General features: G+C 41.7%; 1 protein-coding gene across 1 annotated transcript in view; it reads right to left on the bottom strand.

Annotated features, from left to right (window-relative positions):
• Positions 1-1,142: 1,142 nt before the first annotated feature.
• Positions 1,143-21,279, bottom strand: part of LOC145397074 (glutamate receptor-like) — a 40,520-nt gene continuing 20,383 nt past the window's right edge. The window contains exons 5-6 of the mRNA XM_080270282.1: positions 2,900-2,911; positions 1,143-1,309 (exon numbers count right to left, since the gene is read on the bottom strand). Coding sequence (XP_080126408.1) covers positions 1,143-1,309; positions 2,900-2,911 — 179 coding nt within the window. The remainder of the gene's footprint in view (positions 1,310-2,899; positions 2,912-21,279) is intronic.

Raw genomic sequence — 21,279 nt, 5'->3', positions numbered from 1 at the left:
TCCAGTTGTGCTTTACCCTCAGTCCTTCCACCATCTTTCACCAAAATCGTATCAAGCTTGTGAATTGATCTTGTCCTGTGACTCTGGTCATTGTTGTGTTGTTCTCATATTTAAATTTCTTCATCCTTCTCTGACCCTGAGACCTATGACCATGTAAAGTCGGAACACAGTCAAAGCTATTTTAGTTATAGGACCGAACATATAACCTTGTCCTGTGATCCTGACCTTTTCTGATTGTTCTCAAAATAAAGTTCCTTCACTATTGCTCCACCCAGAACCTACCAGCCAAAATTTTGTGTAGCCTACATTTTATCTGAACTGAATAAGATGACATGCATGCTTCAGTGACTGTTGACACATCCCTATGACCTTGACATTTGATTGGTTTCAATATAGAATTCTTTTTATTTTTTGTAGCATTACCATAAATCTTTCCAAATCTAAATCAGATAAAAGCTGTTAAGTTGACCTTGCCATGTGACCCCTGACCTTTTCTTACCGAGTTTTGTCCCAGATAAACTAAACCTGTTCATTTTGTTCACATACTAACACATGGCTTAAAATATGGCCTTGTCATGTGACCGTGACTTTTGGCTGACTGTTTTCAAATACACCTGGTTGTTCTGCCATACCTTTAATTATCCCAAGAAGTTAGCCTAAATCGGATTATAACTGGCTATGTTGATCTTGCTAGGTCATTCCATCATGTTTGCTTAACAATGGATAAAAGTCTGTCTGTCTGTCTGTCTGTCTGTCTGTCTGTCTCTCTCTCTCTCTCTCTCTCTCTCTCTCTCTCTCTCTCTCTCTCTCTCTCTCTCTCTCTCTCTCTCTCTCTCTCTCTCTCTCTCTCTCTCTCTCTCTCTCTCTCTCTCTCTCTCACACACACACACACACACACACACACTGTTCAATAAATTGCATTGCTTTATGAGCGAGAACGTAAAACTTCCTTCTTCGGATGGAAGCAGTTAGTCATCAATATACTGCATGTAGCACAAGATTTTCAGCATTATTAGGTTAATAATCATCATCAATAATAGTCTGTGATTACAACTGTTGTAACAATTACCAAAGCACTATCATCCTGATAGCCAGTATTTAATGACGTGGGTATAATCATGAAGCACAATCAAGCAAGTCGCTTACCTCAGTCCCCATCCAAAAGTTGCCATGAAAGAGATGGGCTTCTTGCCAATGTGGTAGGGTGTGCGACCACGTTCATCAGTGTACAGGGACTCGATGATTATAGTGATATAATTTTCGAAGGTAACTAGTGTGTAGCCTCCTCTAGACACCTTCTCTATGGCGTCTTCGCAGTTGGTATACTGAGAGTAAGAGACATAGTTTCAAAATGGGGAGGGGGGGAATGTACCCTTATACTGATACAAATGTTTCGGTCTGGAAAAAGATAGTTCAGACAGGAAGCATGATGACATAATGCATGGGAAACGGAGAAATAACAAAAGGGTGCATTATGTGGTATGATATACTTACCTTTCTTTTTAGTTACTTTTCACGACAATTTCAGTCATATTCCAAGACTGTGCTTATGTGGTAGGCGTCTGCAACAATGTTGGGCTTGATGTGTACTGAGTCAGCCCATCATAGTGAACCATTAATCATCAGACTGTTAGACTACCCTTATCCACTCACCTGGCTTTTCTTCAGCCCTGACTTCGACTTCCCTCGAGCCATGGGGATAAAGAAATGAGGGATCGCGATATTATAAAGAAACTTTGAAAAATTGAATCGCTCTCACTCTTCTTGTACCGTTTAGTTACACATTCCATCTAGATAAAGCCAGACTTTTCAAAATAACTGAGGGAGACCGTTGTTAAGTAGAGGGAATTTAATTTTCACTATCCATCACCAGACTCAACTCACAATAGTTAAATCGTTATGTTAAGGGGAGGTAAAGTATTGGTGTATGATTGATTACTTTAGACTACATCTGTGCGAGTTTGTGTTGGAGACCATCTAGGTAGCTGCTTGCAGATCTGTATGGGTGGAACGGTCTCTGTTAAATAGTACAGTGATCTAAAACGCCAGTTTTAGTTGTTTGTATGGCGAGACTTTCTTAACCAGTGAAGCAGGTTCAATCATTAGTGTTTAGAACAGGTGAGTGGTTATCAACAGGGCAGCGGTGTATGGTGATAGGACTTTCATGCTTGATCGCAGAGAGTAAAGACGTGTTTTCATGTGCTCTCTTCTCCAGCATTAAGGGCTGCCCCAATGACGATAGCATTTTTTTCACCCTTTTAATGCAGTTAATCGAAAAAGCTTCGTAAGCAAAATATAACATAGGAGAATACATTGTTCTCGTTGTTTTATTTCCCCTCCAAACGAAGCCGAACTTTGAAAACCTGGCACTCATATATATATATATATATATATATATATATATTATATCATCATCATCATCATCAGCCATTGAGGTCCACAGGAGGACCAGCCTATATTATATCATCATCATCATCATCAGCCATTGAGGTCCACAGGAGGACCAGCCTATCCCTACTGAAGCGGGGACGATACAGCCAATGTATCTCTACCAAGTGGCTTAGGCTGTCTGATAGAGACTGTATGTAGGGTGAGAAGTGCTTGTGAGTGTGACTGTAGTGCTGTAGTGGCTTTGGATGTGTGTGTAGTCTGTGAACCAAGTGTAATCGCCCCGCCTTAATCCGCCGCGTCCCGGAGACGTGAATTCACGTCCTCACATGATGTGCACTCATATCCCGGAGACAGGAATTAATGCGGCAACATTGCAAGGTCCCTAATTTGCACAATTTTCAATTTTCGGTAGTGATTTCGCAAGTGATTTTTGGCACGTATACACGGGACACCTTCCTCTATTCCTCTACAAGATGCCAAGCAGGGACAATGCCTTACACCGCATAACCTCTCCCCTCCCCTGCACGCCATTGTCTCGGCAATTCACCTGTTACCAGTGTCATGGCTAATAAAGACATTCAGGGCCAGAGTGATTTCCCAATCGATGACAATGTGCAGGACAAAGTTTACATAGCATTAGAGGAAGAAACAGTCAGAAATGATGGTCAGGTAACATGGGAAAAAAAGGTCATGAATGGTGATGAGTTAGTGAGTGAAACAATGCCTATAATGCCTATATTACTGTTTGAAAACAAATATACATTTGTACTACATATAAATTCGTACGAAGTAAATAAATCAATACTGTTTATGAGTGGATAAAATAGTTACCCTCCCATAGAACTCATTTTCTTTGGTGCCAACCTGTTAGAAAACCCAGTCAGGTAAGGAGGTACTCGTACCTAGATCGAGTATTTTAAACCTCAGGTGAGCTATTTCTTTATGAATTTTCTATGTTTCTCACCAAAAGCGGATGTTTGAGCAAAAAAAAAAAAAGGTCCAAAAATATCGGGACTGGGGCGTTCCACTGGCCAGAAAACGTCGGGATGGGGCGGGTTAAGCCGATTGGGTGCAAGCATACTAGTATGTGACACTGGTTCAACCACAGCACCCCTTGTGTCCGCCAAAGTAGCAAGTGGCTTTGTAAACGCTTCCTAAAGTTTTTACAACTCTGGTAGGAGGCGAACCCGCGCTCACCAGCGTGCGAAACGCACACTCTAACACTGTACCACAGAGGCTCCATATATATATATATATATATATATATATATATATATATATATCAGGGCTACCTGTACCTTGATCTTTGGCAGTGCAATTGCCAAGAAATGGGAGAAATGGCGCTCCTCCGAGCTAGACCGTGTATTGGATCATATAGCCCTGCTAGGTTACAGGAGTGTGCTACTTCTCCCGGCATGGCAGTCCCTGGCGAGACTCAAGTTCACAATCCCCCGATTACAAGCTTGATGCTCTACCACTGAGCCACCATGCCTCCGCAAGTGCCAAGAGATACTAATGAAGGTGTGGGACCATCTGCACAACCAGGACAGCAAAATCATGCCAGGTTGCTTACGAAAGCTAATCACACACTACGACTTTACATGTCAAAGGAGCAATCATTACCAACCCTAAAACGTCTCGTTTCATTCACTGTGAACTACTATGCTCCTGTGTGGTTCAGGGTGAAAGCCAACAGCTAGTGTCAGGATGGAGCCAAAAATTTCTTCTTCATAGTGGAGCTCCTTCAAAAGCTGCCGTTGGAGAATCAGGCGATCATTCGCCCTGAGCTTGCCAATAACAGCTACTTCTGTCACCTAGAGAACACCCTGTTGTCGGCTGTTGCTGATGAAGATGTTGCCGTACGCTCGATGGCAAGCAAGTTGATGAAACAAACACAGATGAATGAGATTGATGACCAAGCCTCAGTTAAAATATTTGAAAAATCAGCACTGAAGTTAAACTTGGATGCCATGAAATACACTGAGCTGGTAGGGTTTTCTTCTGCCACGGTTTCTCCATTGCTGAAGAACAGACTTGGCCAAATGGACGAAAGTCAACCCATCATACCAGACATGTACCCTTGTCATTCCCAAGGACTGGAAAGCTGCATCAAGGACGTCACACCCACCACAAGGAAAGTATTTGGGCATGAATCACGTCATGGTATGCTCGTCCAATGTAAGCGATCTCGCAGCTTGTTCCCGAAGCATGAGAGTAAACAAGACTTTTGATTTGTTCAACTGTTCATGCCATTTCTACTGTTTTTTTTTTCTTTTTCATGAAATAATGCCTTTCATATGATTTGAGTACATTCATTTGAACTGTTACTTTTATTTTTAAAACTGAAATTTAACACAGAAACTGCATTTTAGTTCATCCGAAAAAATAGCATCTGTTTTTAAGTTTTTTGAGAAATAACTCAATTTTTAGATCCAAGTTGCTGGAATGGGCACGTAAATATCGAATCATTTTTTTCGTAGTGATATTATCATTGTAAAGGAGCACCATTCTGACCATGTTTCAACCTGGCAACCCTAAGTTAGTTCCCTTTCGACCCGCCCTAATATATATATATATATATGTACCATCAGGTCCATTAAACAACTCAAAGACCGAGGCCTTGGTGCCGCCTCGCTGTTCCAAGTCTAAAAGGTGTGACAGCATTACATAAGGTGGTGTTCCCCTTAAGATTCCCACACCCCAACCGCTTGCAGTTGGGATGATTGAATTTAAGTTAATGTGGCCATGACAGACAGATAGACAGACAGACAGACAGGAAGAGAGAGACAGGAAAAGAGACTCTCAATAACAACAGCTTATATTCCGCCTTACGGTCATTAAGTCAGATAACCACTATGTTGGTATGATGTAAGAAGAGCAGATACTGCTACCTTCACCTCCCTGGGTCAAAGAGGGATGGGGGGCAGAATAGGATCTGGATGCTGAGAGGGGCAAGGGGAGGGTGGGAGGGAGGGGGTGGAAGATGGAAGTGAGATTCCAGCAGTGAATGACTTCACAGGAAAGGAGAGAGAAAGGAAGGATTATATTTTAGCCAGTAACCACATTTGCGTATGTCATATAGATAGATAATGCCATTGTATATTTAATGGAAACCTGTTTTGTTTTTGTTGTTTTAAAGCATTAATGAAGAGTGTGCAGCACCATCTGACAATGTAAGACGGGAGCATTTTAAAGATGAGTGAGCACATACTGGATCAGTCTATCATACAAAAATCTCTTAATATCACATTGATCATCATTGCAGTTGAAGTTTATCTATCAGCGAAATGAGGTTTGACATTAATGAAAAACGCCTGTCCATATGGTTACTTATACTATAGTCTTCTAAATATATGCAACGTAAATGCGTGTCAATTTTAACCAGTAATTGGTAACCCATTCATTATCCTCTTTAACACAAGAAACGCGTGAGTACATCACGGGTTGCAGGGCAGTCAAATGCCACACCCAAGATACACTTGTAATGTACTAGTACAACAGCAGCAGCTATTATTCATGTGGTATCAAACTTCTTTCAGGAAAATCAACTCTCCTGGGACTCGCTGGTAGGGGTGTGTATTGATGGAGCTCCAGCCATGCTTGGTCTGCAGTCTGGCTTCATAACAAGGGTGAAAGAAAGAAGTCCATCTGTTGTTGGTACACACTGCATACTGCATCGTGAAGCCTTAGCATCCAGAACTCTTGCTGCTGAAATGAGGGATGTCCTGAAAGTGGCTATCAAGGTAGTCAACTTTATCAAAACTGGAGCCTTAAACAGTCGTCTCTTCAAACTGTTTGTGTAAGGATATGGAATCTGAACATCAAGCCTTGCTTTTTCACACAAACGCACGATGGCTTTCAAAGGGAAACATGGTTGGACGGCTTTATGAACTACGAGAAGTAGAAACATTTTTTAGAATCGCAGCAGAAGGCTGATCTCCATGACAAATTCCAGTCTGAAGGCTTTCTGCTGTTTCTAGCATACCTGGTGGGCATCTTCGAAGCGCTGAATACAGCCGCCCTTAAACTACAAGGGAAAAACATCAACATCATCATGCACCACGACACCATTCGACTCTTCATGACCAAACTCGACCTCTGGATATGTCGATTTCAGAATGGAAATACAGCCAGTTGTAGTAACTTGGATTCTGCTCTCATTGACAGTTACCTTGATTTTGAGTTAAAGAAACAAATAATCACTCATCTGACTGACTTGAAGGCAGAATTCATCAGATACTTCCCAAATATAGATGAGAAGCATGAAGCCTGGAAATTCATCAGGAACCCATATCAGTGTGAAGTAGCTGATGTTTCGGATGAGGTGCAAGAAGAGTTTCTTGAGTTAAAGTTCAACTCAGCCGAGGGAGACTTCAAAGAACTGGATCTTGAGACGTTCTGGGTCAAGTACCTTCCTGTTTACCCTCTGATCTCACATCAAGCACTTCGGATTCTGACAATGTTTGGATCCACGTATCTTTGTGAAGCTGCATCTTCCATCCTCATTGCCATCAAGACCAAGTACAGAAACCGGTTGAACGTTGAAGGGGACTTACGTTGTGCACTCTCTGGCATTCGACCACGCATTCAAGAACTGGTAGCTAAGAAGGAGTGTCAAGTATCTTATTAAATTTGTAAGAAAGTAAATTCATTAATTATGCTAGGTATATTGTTTACACAGATTTCATGCTCAATAAAAAAGACTAAACACGCCCACTTCTTTTCAGTTTTTAAAATCTGGGAGGGAATGATATCAAGTTGGTTGAGGACTTGAGGGGGGGCGTGGAGGGAAGGACCAACTCCTAGAGGAGGCGTGGTACTAAAAAGGTTAAGAACCACTGCTGTAGATGGACAGAGAGGAACAGACGAGAGAACTTGGTGGACAATTGAATATCGCCAGTTTACTAGGACTAGACGGTGGTGCCGGTGGTCGAGTCGGTAAAGAAGTGGTCTCAGGTTCCATAGGACGCAAGTTCGATTCCCGGTTGGGGCAAGGAACAGAATACGAGTCCAAAATTTCGTTAAATAACAAACTTCCCTGATCTACCATAAGACCTGCAAGCATGCCGTAAGAACACCCTCACAAATACTAATACACCATTCCTGTATAAGACAGCCCTAGAATGGACAAAGGGTGTTAGCGCCGAAGTGGTGACATGTGGAGGTGTATGGTATACTGTACAGGATGTCAAAGAATTGAATGTTTCATAGCAACAGTGACAATCTGCCCAGTTGATATTCTCTGATTTCATCCAATATCAAAGAAATAAAAGGAAATTCAGCTAATAAATATAATGCAGATAAACAAAACAAGTTCTCTCAATACACATGCCACTAACAGACAGTATACTCATTCTCACAACAATGATGTCATTCAATATTACTAGTGCACAATAGTCCAAGTATGCAACTCAGTACAACAACCACATTCACATAACAGTTCACTCTAGAGTTCCCCGGTTTTGCAGTTGAGTAGTTGATCAATGGAAATCAGTTCATGCCAACATAGTAAATAACACAGCTATCCTTCGGACAAATGGTAATGCAGACCAGGAAGGAGAATGTTTGATAGCTAGGTCCCACCGGCTTATCAGTAAGGTCCCTTCAGCAGAGAGCGTCAACCCAGCATGAATGAACTTCTGTCAATCTATCTATTGCCAGTCGCCTTAATCCCATACTGGGTGGCCACAAACAAATCGCCTCCATGTCGCCCTGTCTCCTGCCTTTTCACTGCCCTGCTCCCAACTCACACACCCTTCTCTCATATACCTCTCCACTCATCCCTCCATTTCATCTGGCCTCCCCCTCCCTCTATCCCCCTCCACCTCATTCACATACACTCTCCTCGTCAGTCTCTCACTCTTCATCCTCTCCATATGGCCAGACCACCTCAGTGTGTTTCTCCTAACACTTCCTATCACATCCACATCCACACCACAAAGCTCCTTCGCATCCTCACGTCAGTCTATCTCTCCATGTGACTCCTTATGCTCCTTTCAAATAATTCATTTCCACTGCTCTCTCTCTTGACTTGTGTCCCTCTAACAAGGTCCAAGTTTCGCTTCCATACGTTAGAGTTGGTCTCACAATACCGTCATGTAGTAACTTTTTCACTTCCAGGCTCACTTCACTGTTTCTTACCACTGCTTTCAAGGAACCAGCAACCTTTCTTCCTCGTTGTATCCTCTCAAACACTTCACCCTTCAAACTTCCATCCTTACTCATCACACTACCCAAGTACTTAAACGTACTCACATTTTTCATTTCCTCCTCATCCATCCTCACTGTACATTCACTGATTTCACTTCTCTCGAAGACCACAGGTTTACTGTTCCCTACATTCACCTTTAGATTCCGTTCCTTACACAGTCTCCCAAACTCATCCACCAAGCCTTGCAGCTCCCCTTCGTCCTCACTTAACAACACAGTATCATCTGCAAACAACAGTACAGTGAGTGTCCAAACACTGCCCTCTCTCAATAGGGGCACTCCAACATCTGAACCTCTTTGCTCTAATATTCTGTAGAAACACCACTCCCGGACCAGATACAGTACAATCACATACGGTATGATCCAGCATCTTAATCAGAAACCCTGATTATGCTGCTTGGATTTTACAGTGAGCTTTGGGCGTCATTAGTGTTCCGAAACGCATGGCACTTTATGCAGGTCGCGTTATGAATCCTACTTAATTTCTTCCTCTTGTGTTGACCTTTTGTCTGTGTAAGGTCGTGGAAAGAGTGGTTAATAATAGGCCTCTTTTTGCTTTACAGTTGAAAAATTCGTTACATGGTCGACAGTGTGGCTTCCATAAAATCAGTTCACTCTATCATTTAATGAATTTGGAGCATTGTGTATTGTAAGCATCTGTCAATAAGGAATCCATGACAAAGGTGTTCTTGGACATCCATAAAGTCTGTGACATGACGTGGTGACACTGTATGCTAATGAAGCTCTACAATATATATTTAAAAATTAAGTTACCCATTCTTCTTTCCAGATTATTGAGGGGCAGAACTTTCTCTAGGAAGCTGCCCCATTACATAATAGCAGATGTTTTTACTCATTAAAACGGAGTGCCTAAGGGCAACGTGTTTCTCCCTACTTCGTTTAATATTACGATTAACCCCTACACCGCGGGCATGTTTACCGATGTTTTGCGTGTGCCGCGGGGTTATTCGGGCTCCGACAGACTCTCAAAAAATATTTGCCAAAAATCAGTTATTAGTCCTAGAATATTAAAATTATATATGCTTATGGCACATACCTCCAGCTTTCTCCTGGAATGTTTGTTGAGCCTTCGTCAGTTACCGTAGGACTTGTGGAGACCTCTGAAGTTGGGTAACGAAGTCTCCACTTTACAGTTCCCGACAACCCGTAATATGATTACCACAGCCAGATATTTACACTATAAATACTACTCTATGATTTTCAAGTAGTTTGGGATCCATACTCCAAAAAAAAAAACACTGTGAAAGCAATGAAAATTATGAGCGCGTCTGACCGTCGCACTTCCGCTAGTTCGCTCTTGGTACTCTGTCATTTATTATTCATAAAACCCCTCACACTTTATATTTCTATAACTACATAACACTTATATATATCTACAGTCTTTATCCATAAGTTTCCTTCAGTAGTATTAGTTTATTGCCCCTGTAGGGATTCAATTTCTTTCAGTAAAATACGTAGCATTCACTTTCTCGTCCTGTATACTGGCATTGAGAGTGAATGTCACTTTCATCTTCACTCTCATAACTCATAGTATTCAGACATGCTAGAGTGAAACTTTCACTTTCATTACTCCTAGGGTATATACTCGTATTCTTATAATACTACTCATTTACATTTCTATTTACGTTCTCTATTTTATTTACGTTATTTACATTTCTATTTTATTTACACTGTGTTATGCACTGTCACTTGAAGTAACTTATAAAACTATTTTCCATTGTTCACGTGTATTTACATTCATTACTTTCACTTGCTGTTTACACATTATTTACACATTATTTACAATTCCACTTGCACTGTTTTACTCAATAGAAAGATCGTAGTCACTCTTTTATCAATTGTCAGCCCTTTACCTCTTTCCACACGAGGTTTAGTAGGGGGTAAAGGTCATAGGGCCCTTGCATGGGGGTGAAAAAAGGCCCTGAAGTCAGCAAGAGGATGAGCCGTACCTCCTCTTCGGAATCTGAGAGAGAACTGATAGGAGGGCCGGCCCGGGTTGAGGCCTACTTGAGGGTTATTCAGCACTACCAACGTAGCTCTTGAAACAGTTATGTATTTCACTGAAATGATTGGCAGGAAATCTAGACAATACATTATAAATTAGGTAGTTCCAGGTGAATGTAAATATCACTTAGGCTTCTCCCTTCCCTCCTTATATGTATATTTATTACGAAAATAGATTATATGGCATATTTCAAGGGGAAAAAACAGCGAAAATTAGCGAACGAGTGCACGTGAGGTGTTGTCAGGTGATAATTAGCCAATTCCAGGTGTATGGCACTCTCACTTACCTTATTTCTTTCTTGTATATATTATTTGGTATAAGAATAGGGCATAGGGCTTATTTCAATGGATGAAATCAGTGAAAAATTCCAGGGAAGATTTACTTAGCGTAGTACGGCCGGGCAGGCGAGAGGATAGTGTAATGGAGGGGGGGTAGGGAGGGGAGTCAAGAACGGGGAGAAATGGCTAAATTGTCAACAATGGATGGGAGTACAGATGAGATTAGGAGTGCTGACTAGTGTTGGACATTGGCAGTACTGATAGATGATACAAGCCCCCACTTGGAAGTCCGGGTGAATTCAAAATAACACAGAATCACAAAAGCGACGCCCCGCGGTATGATCCCTTGCTCCCAAGCGTCACGAAAGTGACGCCCCGCGGTTAAGGAGTTAATGATATTCTGTCATGAGCTCCCATCCCGAGGAATCTTAAATACTTACACCATGCTGACAGTTGTACAATGTGACACTCCTCCTGTAATGCACAATATTTGGCTGGGCAGATTCAAGTAGACCATGATTTCGTCCACCAGTGGGCCTTGCAGTGGGGACTTAAGTTTTCTGTTCTTAAGTGTGCTGCTCTTGCTTTATCACTCGTAACGTCCCTGTCTTGCATTTGACTTTGGATAATCAGCTAGTACCTTTTCAGAATTCTGTACAACTTCTGGTCATACATGTCGATTGATGATTAAACATTAAATTTCATTTTAATTATTTCTTCGTTGTGACAAACCATTAAATGCCCTTAAGTACCTAGCAATTACTACTTGGGAAGCAGACTGAAAAACTAATCAATCAATCAGTTAATCATTTCCTGTGGCACCCCACGGGATGCATAGGGCCTCGATGTACTCTCTCCACCAATATTTGTCTCTTGCCATCTCCAGGTCCCACCAACACTCTTCTCCCGCTTCTCTTTTCATTGTCCTCAACCAGGTTTCCCTCGGCCTACCTCTTCCTCTTCTTCCTCTAGCAGTCCACTCTGGCACACCCTGTATTAAACTGCCTTCTTCTCTGTATATGTGGCCCAGCCACTTCCAGCAAGACAGTCTCACATATTCATTAACTGGTTCCACACTGGTAGTATCCCTTACTCTTTCATTTGTAACTCTGTCTTGCCACTTTACGCAAAGAATCCTTCCCAGTATTATATTCTCAAATCCTAATACTTTCTGATATGTTCCAAATGTACTGTACCATGAGTCATGCCCATAAATTAAGATTGGTCTAACCATGGACTTGTAAATTTTCACTTCAGTATGTACCAAAAGCATATTATTATTCCGAACAGATTTCAACATTCCAACAGCTCGCCAAGCCTGTCTAATCCTCTCCTCAATTTCATTGTATAATGATCTATTAGATGATACAATCGTTCCCAGATATTTAATCCCTCCCATCCCGACGTTTTCTGGGTAGTGGTACGCCCCAGTCCCGACATTTTTGGACCTTTTTTTTTTTTTTGGCTCAAACATCAGTTTTTGGTGAGAAACATCGAAAATTCATAGAGAAATCCCTCACCTGAGGTTTAAAATACTCGATCCAGGTAGGAGTACCTCCTTACCTTACAGGTTTTTCTATCAGGCTGGCTGGAAAGAAAACGAGTACTATGGGAGGATAACTATTCCACACCACTCATAAATGGTATTTATTTATTTATTTGGTACGAATTTATAAGTAGTACGAGAGTATATTGGTTTTCAAACGGTAATATAGGCATTATAAGCATTGTTTCATTCACTAACTCATCACCATTCCTGACCTTTTTTTGCCACATTACCTGATCATCATTTCTGACTGTTTCTTCTTCTAATGTTTGTCCTCCACATTGTCATCAATTGGGGAATCACTCTGGCCCTGAATTTCGTACCGTGGCATGACATGGCTTTGGCCAGGTCACTGATAACAGGTGAATTGCTGAGAAAAGAGCATGCAGGCGGGGGAGGAGGTCATGCTGGGTAAGGCATTGTTCCTGCCTTGCATCTTGTAGAGGAAGGTGTCCCGTGTATACGTGCCAAAAATCACTCGTGAAAATTGAAAATTGTGCAAATTAAATGAAATTTGTGCAAATTAGGGACCTTGCAATGTTGCCGCGTTAATTTACGTCTCCGGGATATGAGTGCACATCATGTGAGGATGTGAATTCACTTCTCCGAGACAGGGCGGGTTAAAGTTTTCTACATTCTTCACCACATTATTCCCAATTACACAATCGATTTGGTTCTCCACGTTGATATTAATAATTTCAGTCTTTCCACAATTTATTACAAATCCCACTTTTTCTACTTCCTCCACCAGACAATCAAGCACCCTCTGCATCGCGTATATGCTTTCGCAAATTAGTACAATATCATCAGCATAGTCCAAATCCATCAGCTTCTTATTTTCTTTCCAGTTAATTCCTGCACCTATTCTCCTTACAACCTTTCTCATAACATAATCCGTAACCAAAACAAACAACAATGGCGAGAGAACTTCTCCTTGAATCACTCATGTCCTAACTTCAAATGGATCACTCAAAGAACCACCCACCATTACCTTACAAAAAGTACCTTCATGCAGGCTTCTAATAATATTTACAAACTTTTCTGGTATACCATAAAATCTCATAATTTTCAACATAGCTCCACGTGAAACACTATCAAACGCCTTTTCAAAATCCACAAAACACATACTAAGTGGCATTTTCATCTCATTCGCTTGTTGCATTAGATGCCTTACAATAAAAATCTGATCATTACAACCTCGACCCTTTCTAAATCCCGCTTGTTCTTCACTTAAAATTTCATCAATTACTGGCTTTATTCTGTTCAACAAGATATTGGAAAAGACTTTTGCAACTACAGGTGTCAAAGTTATCCCCCTCCAATTGCCACACACACTTAAATCTCCCTTTTTTGGTATTTTTATAATCACTCCAGTTTTCCACTCTTCTGGAATTCCACCATTATCCTAAGCCAAGTTAAAAAGTTTCAAAAGCTCATTCATCAACTCATTTTCCACCTTAAGCATTTCAGGAAATACGCCATCCTCTCCTGTGGCCTATAAATTCTTTTACTCCTTTATAGATTTTGCTGCCTCTTCCAAGGTTATATCCCCTGTTTCTATCTGCAAATCTCTCTCGACTGGTAAAATGTCCTCTTCAGCTGGGATTGGTCTATTTAGAACAGATTAAAAATGCTCTTTCCACCTTCCTTTTATATCCAAATCTTTAATCATCAAATTACCATTTATGTCAAGTACAGGTATTTCTTTCCTTCTCTTTTCAGTCCCAGTTAACTCCTTTATGGCCTGATATGCTGCTTTTGTGCCCTTACCGTCATTTTTACTTAATTTAATTTCTGTCTCTGTTGCCTTTTCATCATATAGCCTCCTCTTATCACGTCTAACGAGTCTTTTTACTTCAGAATGTAAACTCCAGTACTTTGCTCTAAGTACTTCAACTACCTGCCCATCAACATGTTGTTCTTCACTTCTTAACTTTGCCTCTTTCCTTTTCTGAATTGCATTCCATGTTTCATCTGACATCCACTTTTTCCTTCTCGCGTTTCCCTTTTTTTTAATAGTAACCTTAGCACTCTCATCCAAAACCTCTTTTACCTATCTCCTCATTTGATTAATATCAGTCTTCAGATTCCATAAAAGTCTGTAGGACTAGAAACCTCTTCCTACATTCACACCGAAACTTTTCCTTCGTGTTCTCATCACTTCTCAGCTCATCAAAATCATAGTTATTACCTCCTGTACGATTACCATTAACGTTTCCCTTAAGTTTTATTTTAATCTTTGACACAACAAGTTGATGATCACTACCTATATCTGCTCCCCTCCTTATGCAAACATCTTGCAAATAACTCCTATGCCTTCTGCTAATTGCAGTGTGGTCAGTCTGGTTACAATATTTACAACATCGTGAAATGCAAATAGTCTTGTGTATACTTCTATGCTCAAAGAGAGTTCCACCAATTATAAGGTCATTTACCAAACAAAAGCTTCCAAATCGCACCCCATTTTCGTTTCTTATATCAACACCCTCCTTACCCATACAATCTTCAAAGCCATCAAACTATGAAGGGTGTATAAGTCCCTAATTTTATTTAAGCCGGACTATGGCTCTCAGGTGCATGGGTCAGCACCTGATGCCACACTGAGGAGCATGTGAAACAGAATAAATGTTTGCAAATGTTTCTTGGAGCCTTAGCCCGCGCCGTCCCGAGGACGTACTTCCACGTCCTCACGTTTCGTCACAGCTAATCCCGAGGACGTACTTCAACGTCCTGCAATTGCAAGGTTCATAATTTCCACAATTTTCAATTTTCGCGAGTCATTTTTGGTACGTATACACGGGACACCTTCCTCAACAAGATGCCAGGCAGGGACAATGCCTTACCCAGCATGACCTCCTCCCCCCCCCCTGCATGCCATTGTCTCAGCAATTCACCTGTTATTAGTGACCTGGCCAGTATAGCCATGTCATGCCACGGTACGAAATTCAGGGCCAGAGTGATTCCCCAATCAATGACAATGTGGAGGACAAACTTTACATAGCATTAGAGGAAGAAACAGTTAGAAATGATGATCAGGTAATGTGGCAAAAAAAGGTCAGGTATTAGTGAGTGAAACAATGCTTATAATGCCTATATTACTGCTTGAAAACCAATATACTCTTGTACTACATATAAATTCGTAACAGTAAATAAATAAATACCGTTTATGAGTGGTGTGAAATAGTTATCCTCCCATAGAACTCGTTTTCTTTGGTGCCAGCCTGATAGAAAACCCAGTAAGGTAAGGAGGCTCTCCTACCTGTAATGAGTATTTTAAACCTCAGGTGAGCAATTTCTCTATGAATTTTCGATGTTTCTCACCAAAAGCGAAAGTTTTAGCAAAAAAAAAAAAAGGGTCGAAAAATGGTCGGGATTGGGGGGTACCAGTGGTCAAAAAGTGGTCGGGACGGGGTGGGTTAAGGTGTACAGGTAAAACTCATAATGGAAGTGGAGGTGAGGTGAATGCACAGGTACAGACACAAGTATCTTCCCAGAGTCTGATGAATACATAACGGAAAAATTGAAGCATTTGGAACATGCGCTGTTATATCGCCAGTTGTATTATTTCTTCAGATGGAAGTGGGAAGATAATTGTTTCTTTGACTGTACCTCTCCTCAGTATTCATCAGGACCATCTTCTTTTCTCATAATAATATATGCAATGTGGCCTCTACCCCCCGACATCAACACCTCCATCTCATGCAGGGTGTTCGTCTGCCACTTGCCATTCATCTCTGCTTACTGACTCAGAAGCTTGGTGTGAACATGAATGACTGTGATTAGTTGTTTAAAAATATACCGCCTTGGAAGCCACCCAACTTCAGTGTTGATTTTTCATGCCTCCCAGCATCGAAGACCAAGGCTCCGGGGTCGGAGGTTCATTACTTGATTGACAATATCATCAGGCGTCATCTGGGATCCCACCAATTGTTTACCGATGACTTCAAGTCGAGTGAATGTGTGGGTGCTAATTTGTGATTGAATGAATATGTCCTCAAGTTTTAGTTGCCGTCTTATACATCTGTGCTTACCTTTGAACTGTTTGCCACTAGCAAAACCATAGAATACGCTCTAAATTCTCCTTATGACTCATTTGTCATTTAATCAGACTCTGCATCAAAAATTTGGGGACATACTTCTTGCACTACTGATTCTCATGAGATGAATGGCCGCATCATTAATAATCTGCATTCATGCAACAAGTCCTTCACACTGATCTGGGTGACTGGTTATTGTCTTGTTTAAGACACTGAGCAGGCTGACTTACTTGCAAAGTCAGTTGTGTAACTCGTGGAGACTTGGAACGTTTCTCATGATCTACGGTCGAGTCTCTTCCTCAGAAAGCAATCATTAAATCTTTTGGGACAAGGTCAGTGGACTAGACTGAATACTCCAATGAGCAAGCCACTCCTTGACAACTGTGATACTGTAGCACCAGTCGAGCAGGGCAGTACTCCCAAGATGGATGGAATGCTGATGACAGGGAGAGCAGGAACTCCCATTTAATCAGCCCTTGGGACTAGGTCCCGACCATCCCTCTTTTCTGAACTTTTTCAGTGTCTCAGTAACACAGACAGTAAGCCAGCATGCTCTCCAATACAAGTTTCTCTAGCTATCAGCACCAAACTACATGCACAGTACACACCACACTTCCTTTTCACAATTTTGAAAAATGGCGTCGAATAACGTAGCCTCAGAGTCCCCAGGGGGGGGGGGGACATAAATACCCCCACCTGCTGCCCGTCTCCCGGTGACGACTCAAGATGCCTGGAACCACTATCTGACTCTCTTCTTCTTCATTTCTGCAACATTCGTGGCCTTTCTTCTAACTTTCACTCCGTTGAGCACCACCTCTACTTCTCTAAACCTCACCGTCTTTTTCTGAGACTCAGCAGTCTGAGGCAACTGACAGCAGACCCTTTTCTGTATCCTTCGACTTTCACTATACTCATTTCAAAGCCAAAGGTGGCTGTTGTGTATATATACCATCAACTTATCTTGCTCTCATGTTCCTGAACTCGATTCTTCTGAATTCTCTACACTCTGGCTTTGGCTTTCTTGTCATTCTCTGCCTAAATATATCTGTGCTGTTTACTTATCTCCTAATTTTATTGACTATCAAAAATTCTTTGACTATCTTACTTCTACGATGGAACACATTCAATCCATTTTTCCTTTCTCTGAAATCTCCATTCTTGGAGATTTCAAAGTTCACCACCACCTTTGGCTCTCCTCTCCTTTCAATGATCCACCTGGTGAACAAGCCTACACCTTTTCAATTCTTAATGACCTAGAGCAGCTTGTACAGCACCCTGCCCGTATCCCTGACAGCCTTGGAGAGAACTCCAACATACTTGATCTCTTCCTTACAACTAATCCTTCTGCTTACACTGTTAATCTTTTATCTCCGTTGGGCTCCTCCGATCACAACCTTATCACCTTAACCTGTCCTATCGCTCCGGTATGGCGTGCGGACCCTCCAAAGAAACGTCATCTCTGGCACTTTGGAGCTGCAGATTGGGAGGCCCTCAGGCAGTACTTTTATGATTTTCCATGGAATGATTATTGCTTCCATGGCGGGGAGCCATCTGGGTGTGCCTTGCCCATTACGGAGGTTATTCTCCCGAGCATGCAACAAGGAGAGGGCCTATAAGGGGTACCGGAGCCAACCCACCCCTGAATCACATCTTTTATACGTTTCTGCCCGGAATCGTGCTAAGTCTGTTCTTCGCTCTGCTCAAAATAATTTCATCCGTACAAAATGCTCTCAACTCTCTAACTCAAATCTTTCCCGCTCATTCTGGCACCTTGCCAAAAACCTTTCTAACAACTTTACCTCATCATTGTTCCCTCCTCTTTTCTACTCTGGTGGCTCTGTAGCTATTTCTTCTACTGATAAAGCAGATCTGGTTACTCAGACTTTCTCCTCCAATTCCACCTTAGATGATTCCGGTGCTGTTCCTCCATCACTTCCCCCCTCTGACTTCGTCATGGCTCTCATTAAAATTTCTGCAGCTGATGTATTTTCTGCCATCACAGGCCTCAATACTAGTAAGGCATATGGGGCTGATGGAGTCCCTCCTGTTGTTCTCAAGAACTGTGCTTACACCCTGCCTAGGCAAACTCTATCGTTCTTCTAGATCTATTAACAGTGGTGTTACTCAGGGCTCTGTTCCATCACAAACTCTCTTCCTTTTATTCATCAATGACCCTCTAAGCTGTACACACAGCAAAAAAACTATCGTTACAGGGGGGGTCAGATGTGTTTCATAATGAACAACCTGGCTGTCTCGCTAGGGTTGGTAAGCCTGACAGTGGGTGAGTTGCCAAATAGGACGAGGTAGAAATATGCATGGGAGAAGCAATGGATATAGCTTATAATAAATATGCAACAAACACACGCAGGGATACCAATGGAGGAGGCTGTTATCAAAAACCTTCATTCGTAGTGTCATTTTATATCGCGCAGAAGGTGTAACGATAGTTTTTTTGTTGTGTGTACATCTAATCCTAACCACTCATATGCTGATGAATCTACCCTTCACCTTTCCATTCGAGTCCCACAACGTCCATCTCAGCAGTTACTTCAACAAACAAGGGATGAGGCTATGGCACACCTAATGTCTGACTTGGCTCGTATCTCTGACTGGGGTAAAAATAATCTGGTTGTTTTTAATGCATCAAAGACTCAGTTTTGCACCTATCAACCCGACAAAATCTTCAACAGGTATACCCACTAATGTTTAATAATATTCAGCTTAATTCTGCATCATCGTTGAACGTGCATGTGGTTTCATTTACTTGGGACATATCTTGGAAAAATCGTATTACATCTCTTGTAGAATCTGCTTCCAAGAGATTGGGTGAGCTAAGCCAACTCGGTTCCTTCTTTACCCCTGCACAATTGTTGACTATACAGGGGTTTTATCTGCCCCTGCATGGAGTATAACTCTCATGTGTGAGGAGGCTCCCCACATACAGCTCTTCTCAATAAGGTGGAGTCTAAGGCTTTTCGTTTCATTAACTCTCCCCTTCTTATTGACTCCCTTCAACCTCTGTCTCTTCGCCGCACTGTTGCATCTCTACCTCTTTTCTATCGCTACTTTAATGGTCACTCTTCCTCTGAACTGTGCATGCATTCTTCCACTTCTACAACGGGCACGTATCACCCATCTAGCAGCAAACTCTCACCCCTTTTCTGTCCAACTCTGTAATGCAAGAGTTAACCGTTGCTCCCAATCCTTCATTTATGCAACAGGTAAACTCTGGAACTGTCTCCCTCTGTCTGTATTTCCTACTTCCTATGATCTCCAGTCTTTCAAACGCAGTGTGTCCAGGCATCTCGAAATGAATGGATCTTGATTTTGGCTCTCTTGTATTTTTTCTCTTGGAAGGAGCAGTTTTGCAGGCTTGGTGCCTTTGGTTCCTTCTTCCTCACATAAAAAAAAAAAACATCGTCCCAGTTGCCTTGGGGAAACGTTTTTGACGTGGTTAACCCGCCCCATCCCGGCGTTTTCTGGGCAGTGGTGCGCCCCAGTCCCAACATTTTTGGACCTTTTTTTTTTTTTGACTCAAACATCCGCTTTGGTTAGAAACATCGAAAACTCATAGAGAAATCGCTCACCTGAGGTTTAAAATACTCGATTTAGGTACGAGTACTTCCTTACCTGACTGGGTTTTCTAACAGGCTGGCACCAAAGAAAATGAGTTCTATGGGAGGGTAACTATTTTAGCCACTCATAAACAGTATTTATTTATTTACTTGGTACGAATTTATTTGTAGTACAAGAGTATATTGGTTTTCAAACAGTAATATAGGCATTATAAGCATTGTTTCACTCACTAACTCATCACCATTCATGGCCTTTTTTTTCCCACATTACCTGATCATCATTTCTGACTGTTTCTTCCTCTAATGCTATGTAAACTTTGTCCTCCACATTGTCATTGATTGGGGAATCACTCTGGCCCTGAATGTCTTTATTGGCCAGGTCACTGGTAACAGGTGAATTGCCGAGACAATGGCGTGCAGGGGGGGGGAGAGGTTATGCAGTGTAAGGCATTGTCCCTGCTTGGCATCTTGTAGAGGAATAGAGGAAGGTGTCCCGTGTATACCTGCCAAAAATCACTTGCGAAATCACTACCGAAAATTAAAAATTGTGCAAATTAGGGACCTTGCAATGTTGCCGTGTTAATTCACGTCGCTGGGACATGAGTGCACATCACGTGCGGACGTTAATTCACGTCACCGGGACGGCGCAGGTTAAGGATGAGCTGCACGTCCATTACCAATATATTGCCGCATACTGAGAGGTTATTCATTAATTCATACAGAAAAACACCTATTCAATAATCGTAGTACCAATAAACCCACCAGACAAATCGCCACCATATAGAAAGGTCTAAAAATGCAAATACCTAAACCAAACTAAATAGCCAATGTGCTTACATGGGTGAAATACCTCGACTGACAGAACACAAGTGACTGCAAATATGTAATGCCTCTCTACATTACACTCCTTCTCATCACCTACTGACTCTCAAGCGAGGCACAGGCATTAATATACGAAACGGCAATATTTGACAGAGAACCAAGCAAGTCAAGAGCTGTTTCATATACATCATCAATTAAAAAAAAAAAAAAACGATACAAAACATTAACATATGTACAGTACAAAAATAGAATTACATCACCCAACTGGACCCCATCAATTGTAAGTAACCAGTACCTCCTTGTATTACACACTTGCACTCATCAACGGGAGTCTTTCAGGCGAGGTACATGGTTAAATATTGGGAACATCAGTATAAGAAACAAAACCATCATA

Source organism: Coenobita brevimanus, chromosome 40 (genome assembly GCF_032717465.1).
Source record: "Coenobita brevimanus isolate Jiangsu-jjx chromosome 40, ASM3271746v2, whole genome shotgun sequence".
In the NCBI taxonomy this organism is placed as follows: Eukaryota; Metazoa; Arthropoda; class Malacostraca; order Decapoda; family Coenobitidae; genus Coenobita; species Coenobita brevimanus.
Note: the sequence above shows the minus strand (reverse complement) of the source record. Positions and strands in the feature narration are given on the sequence as shown.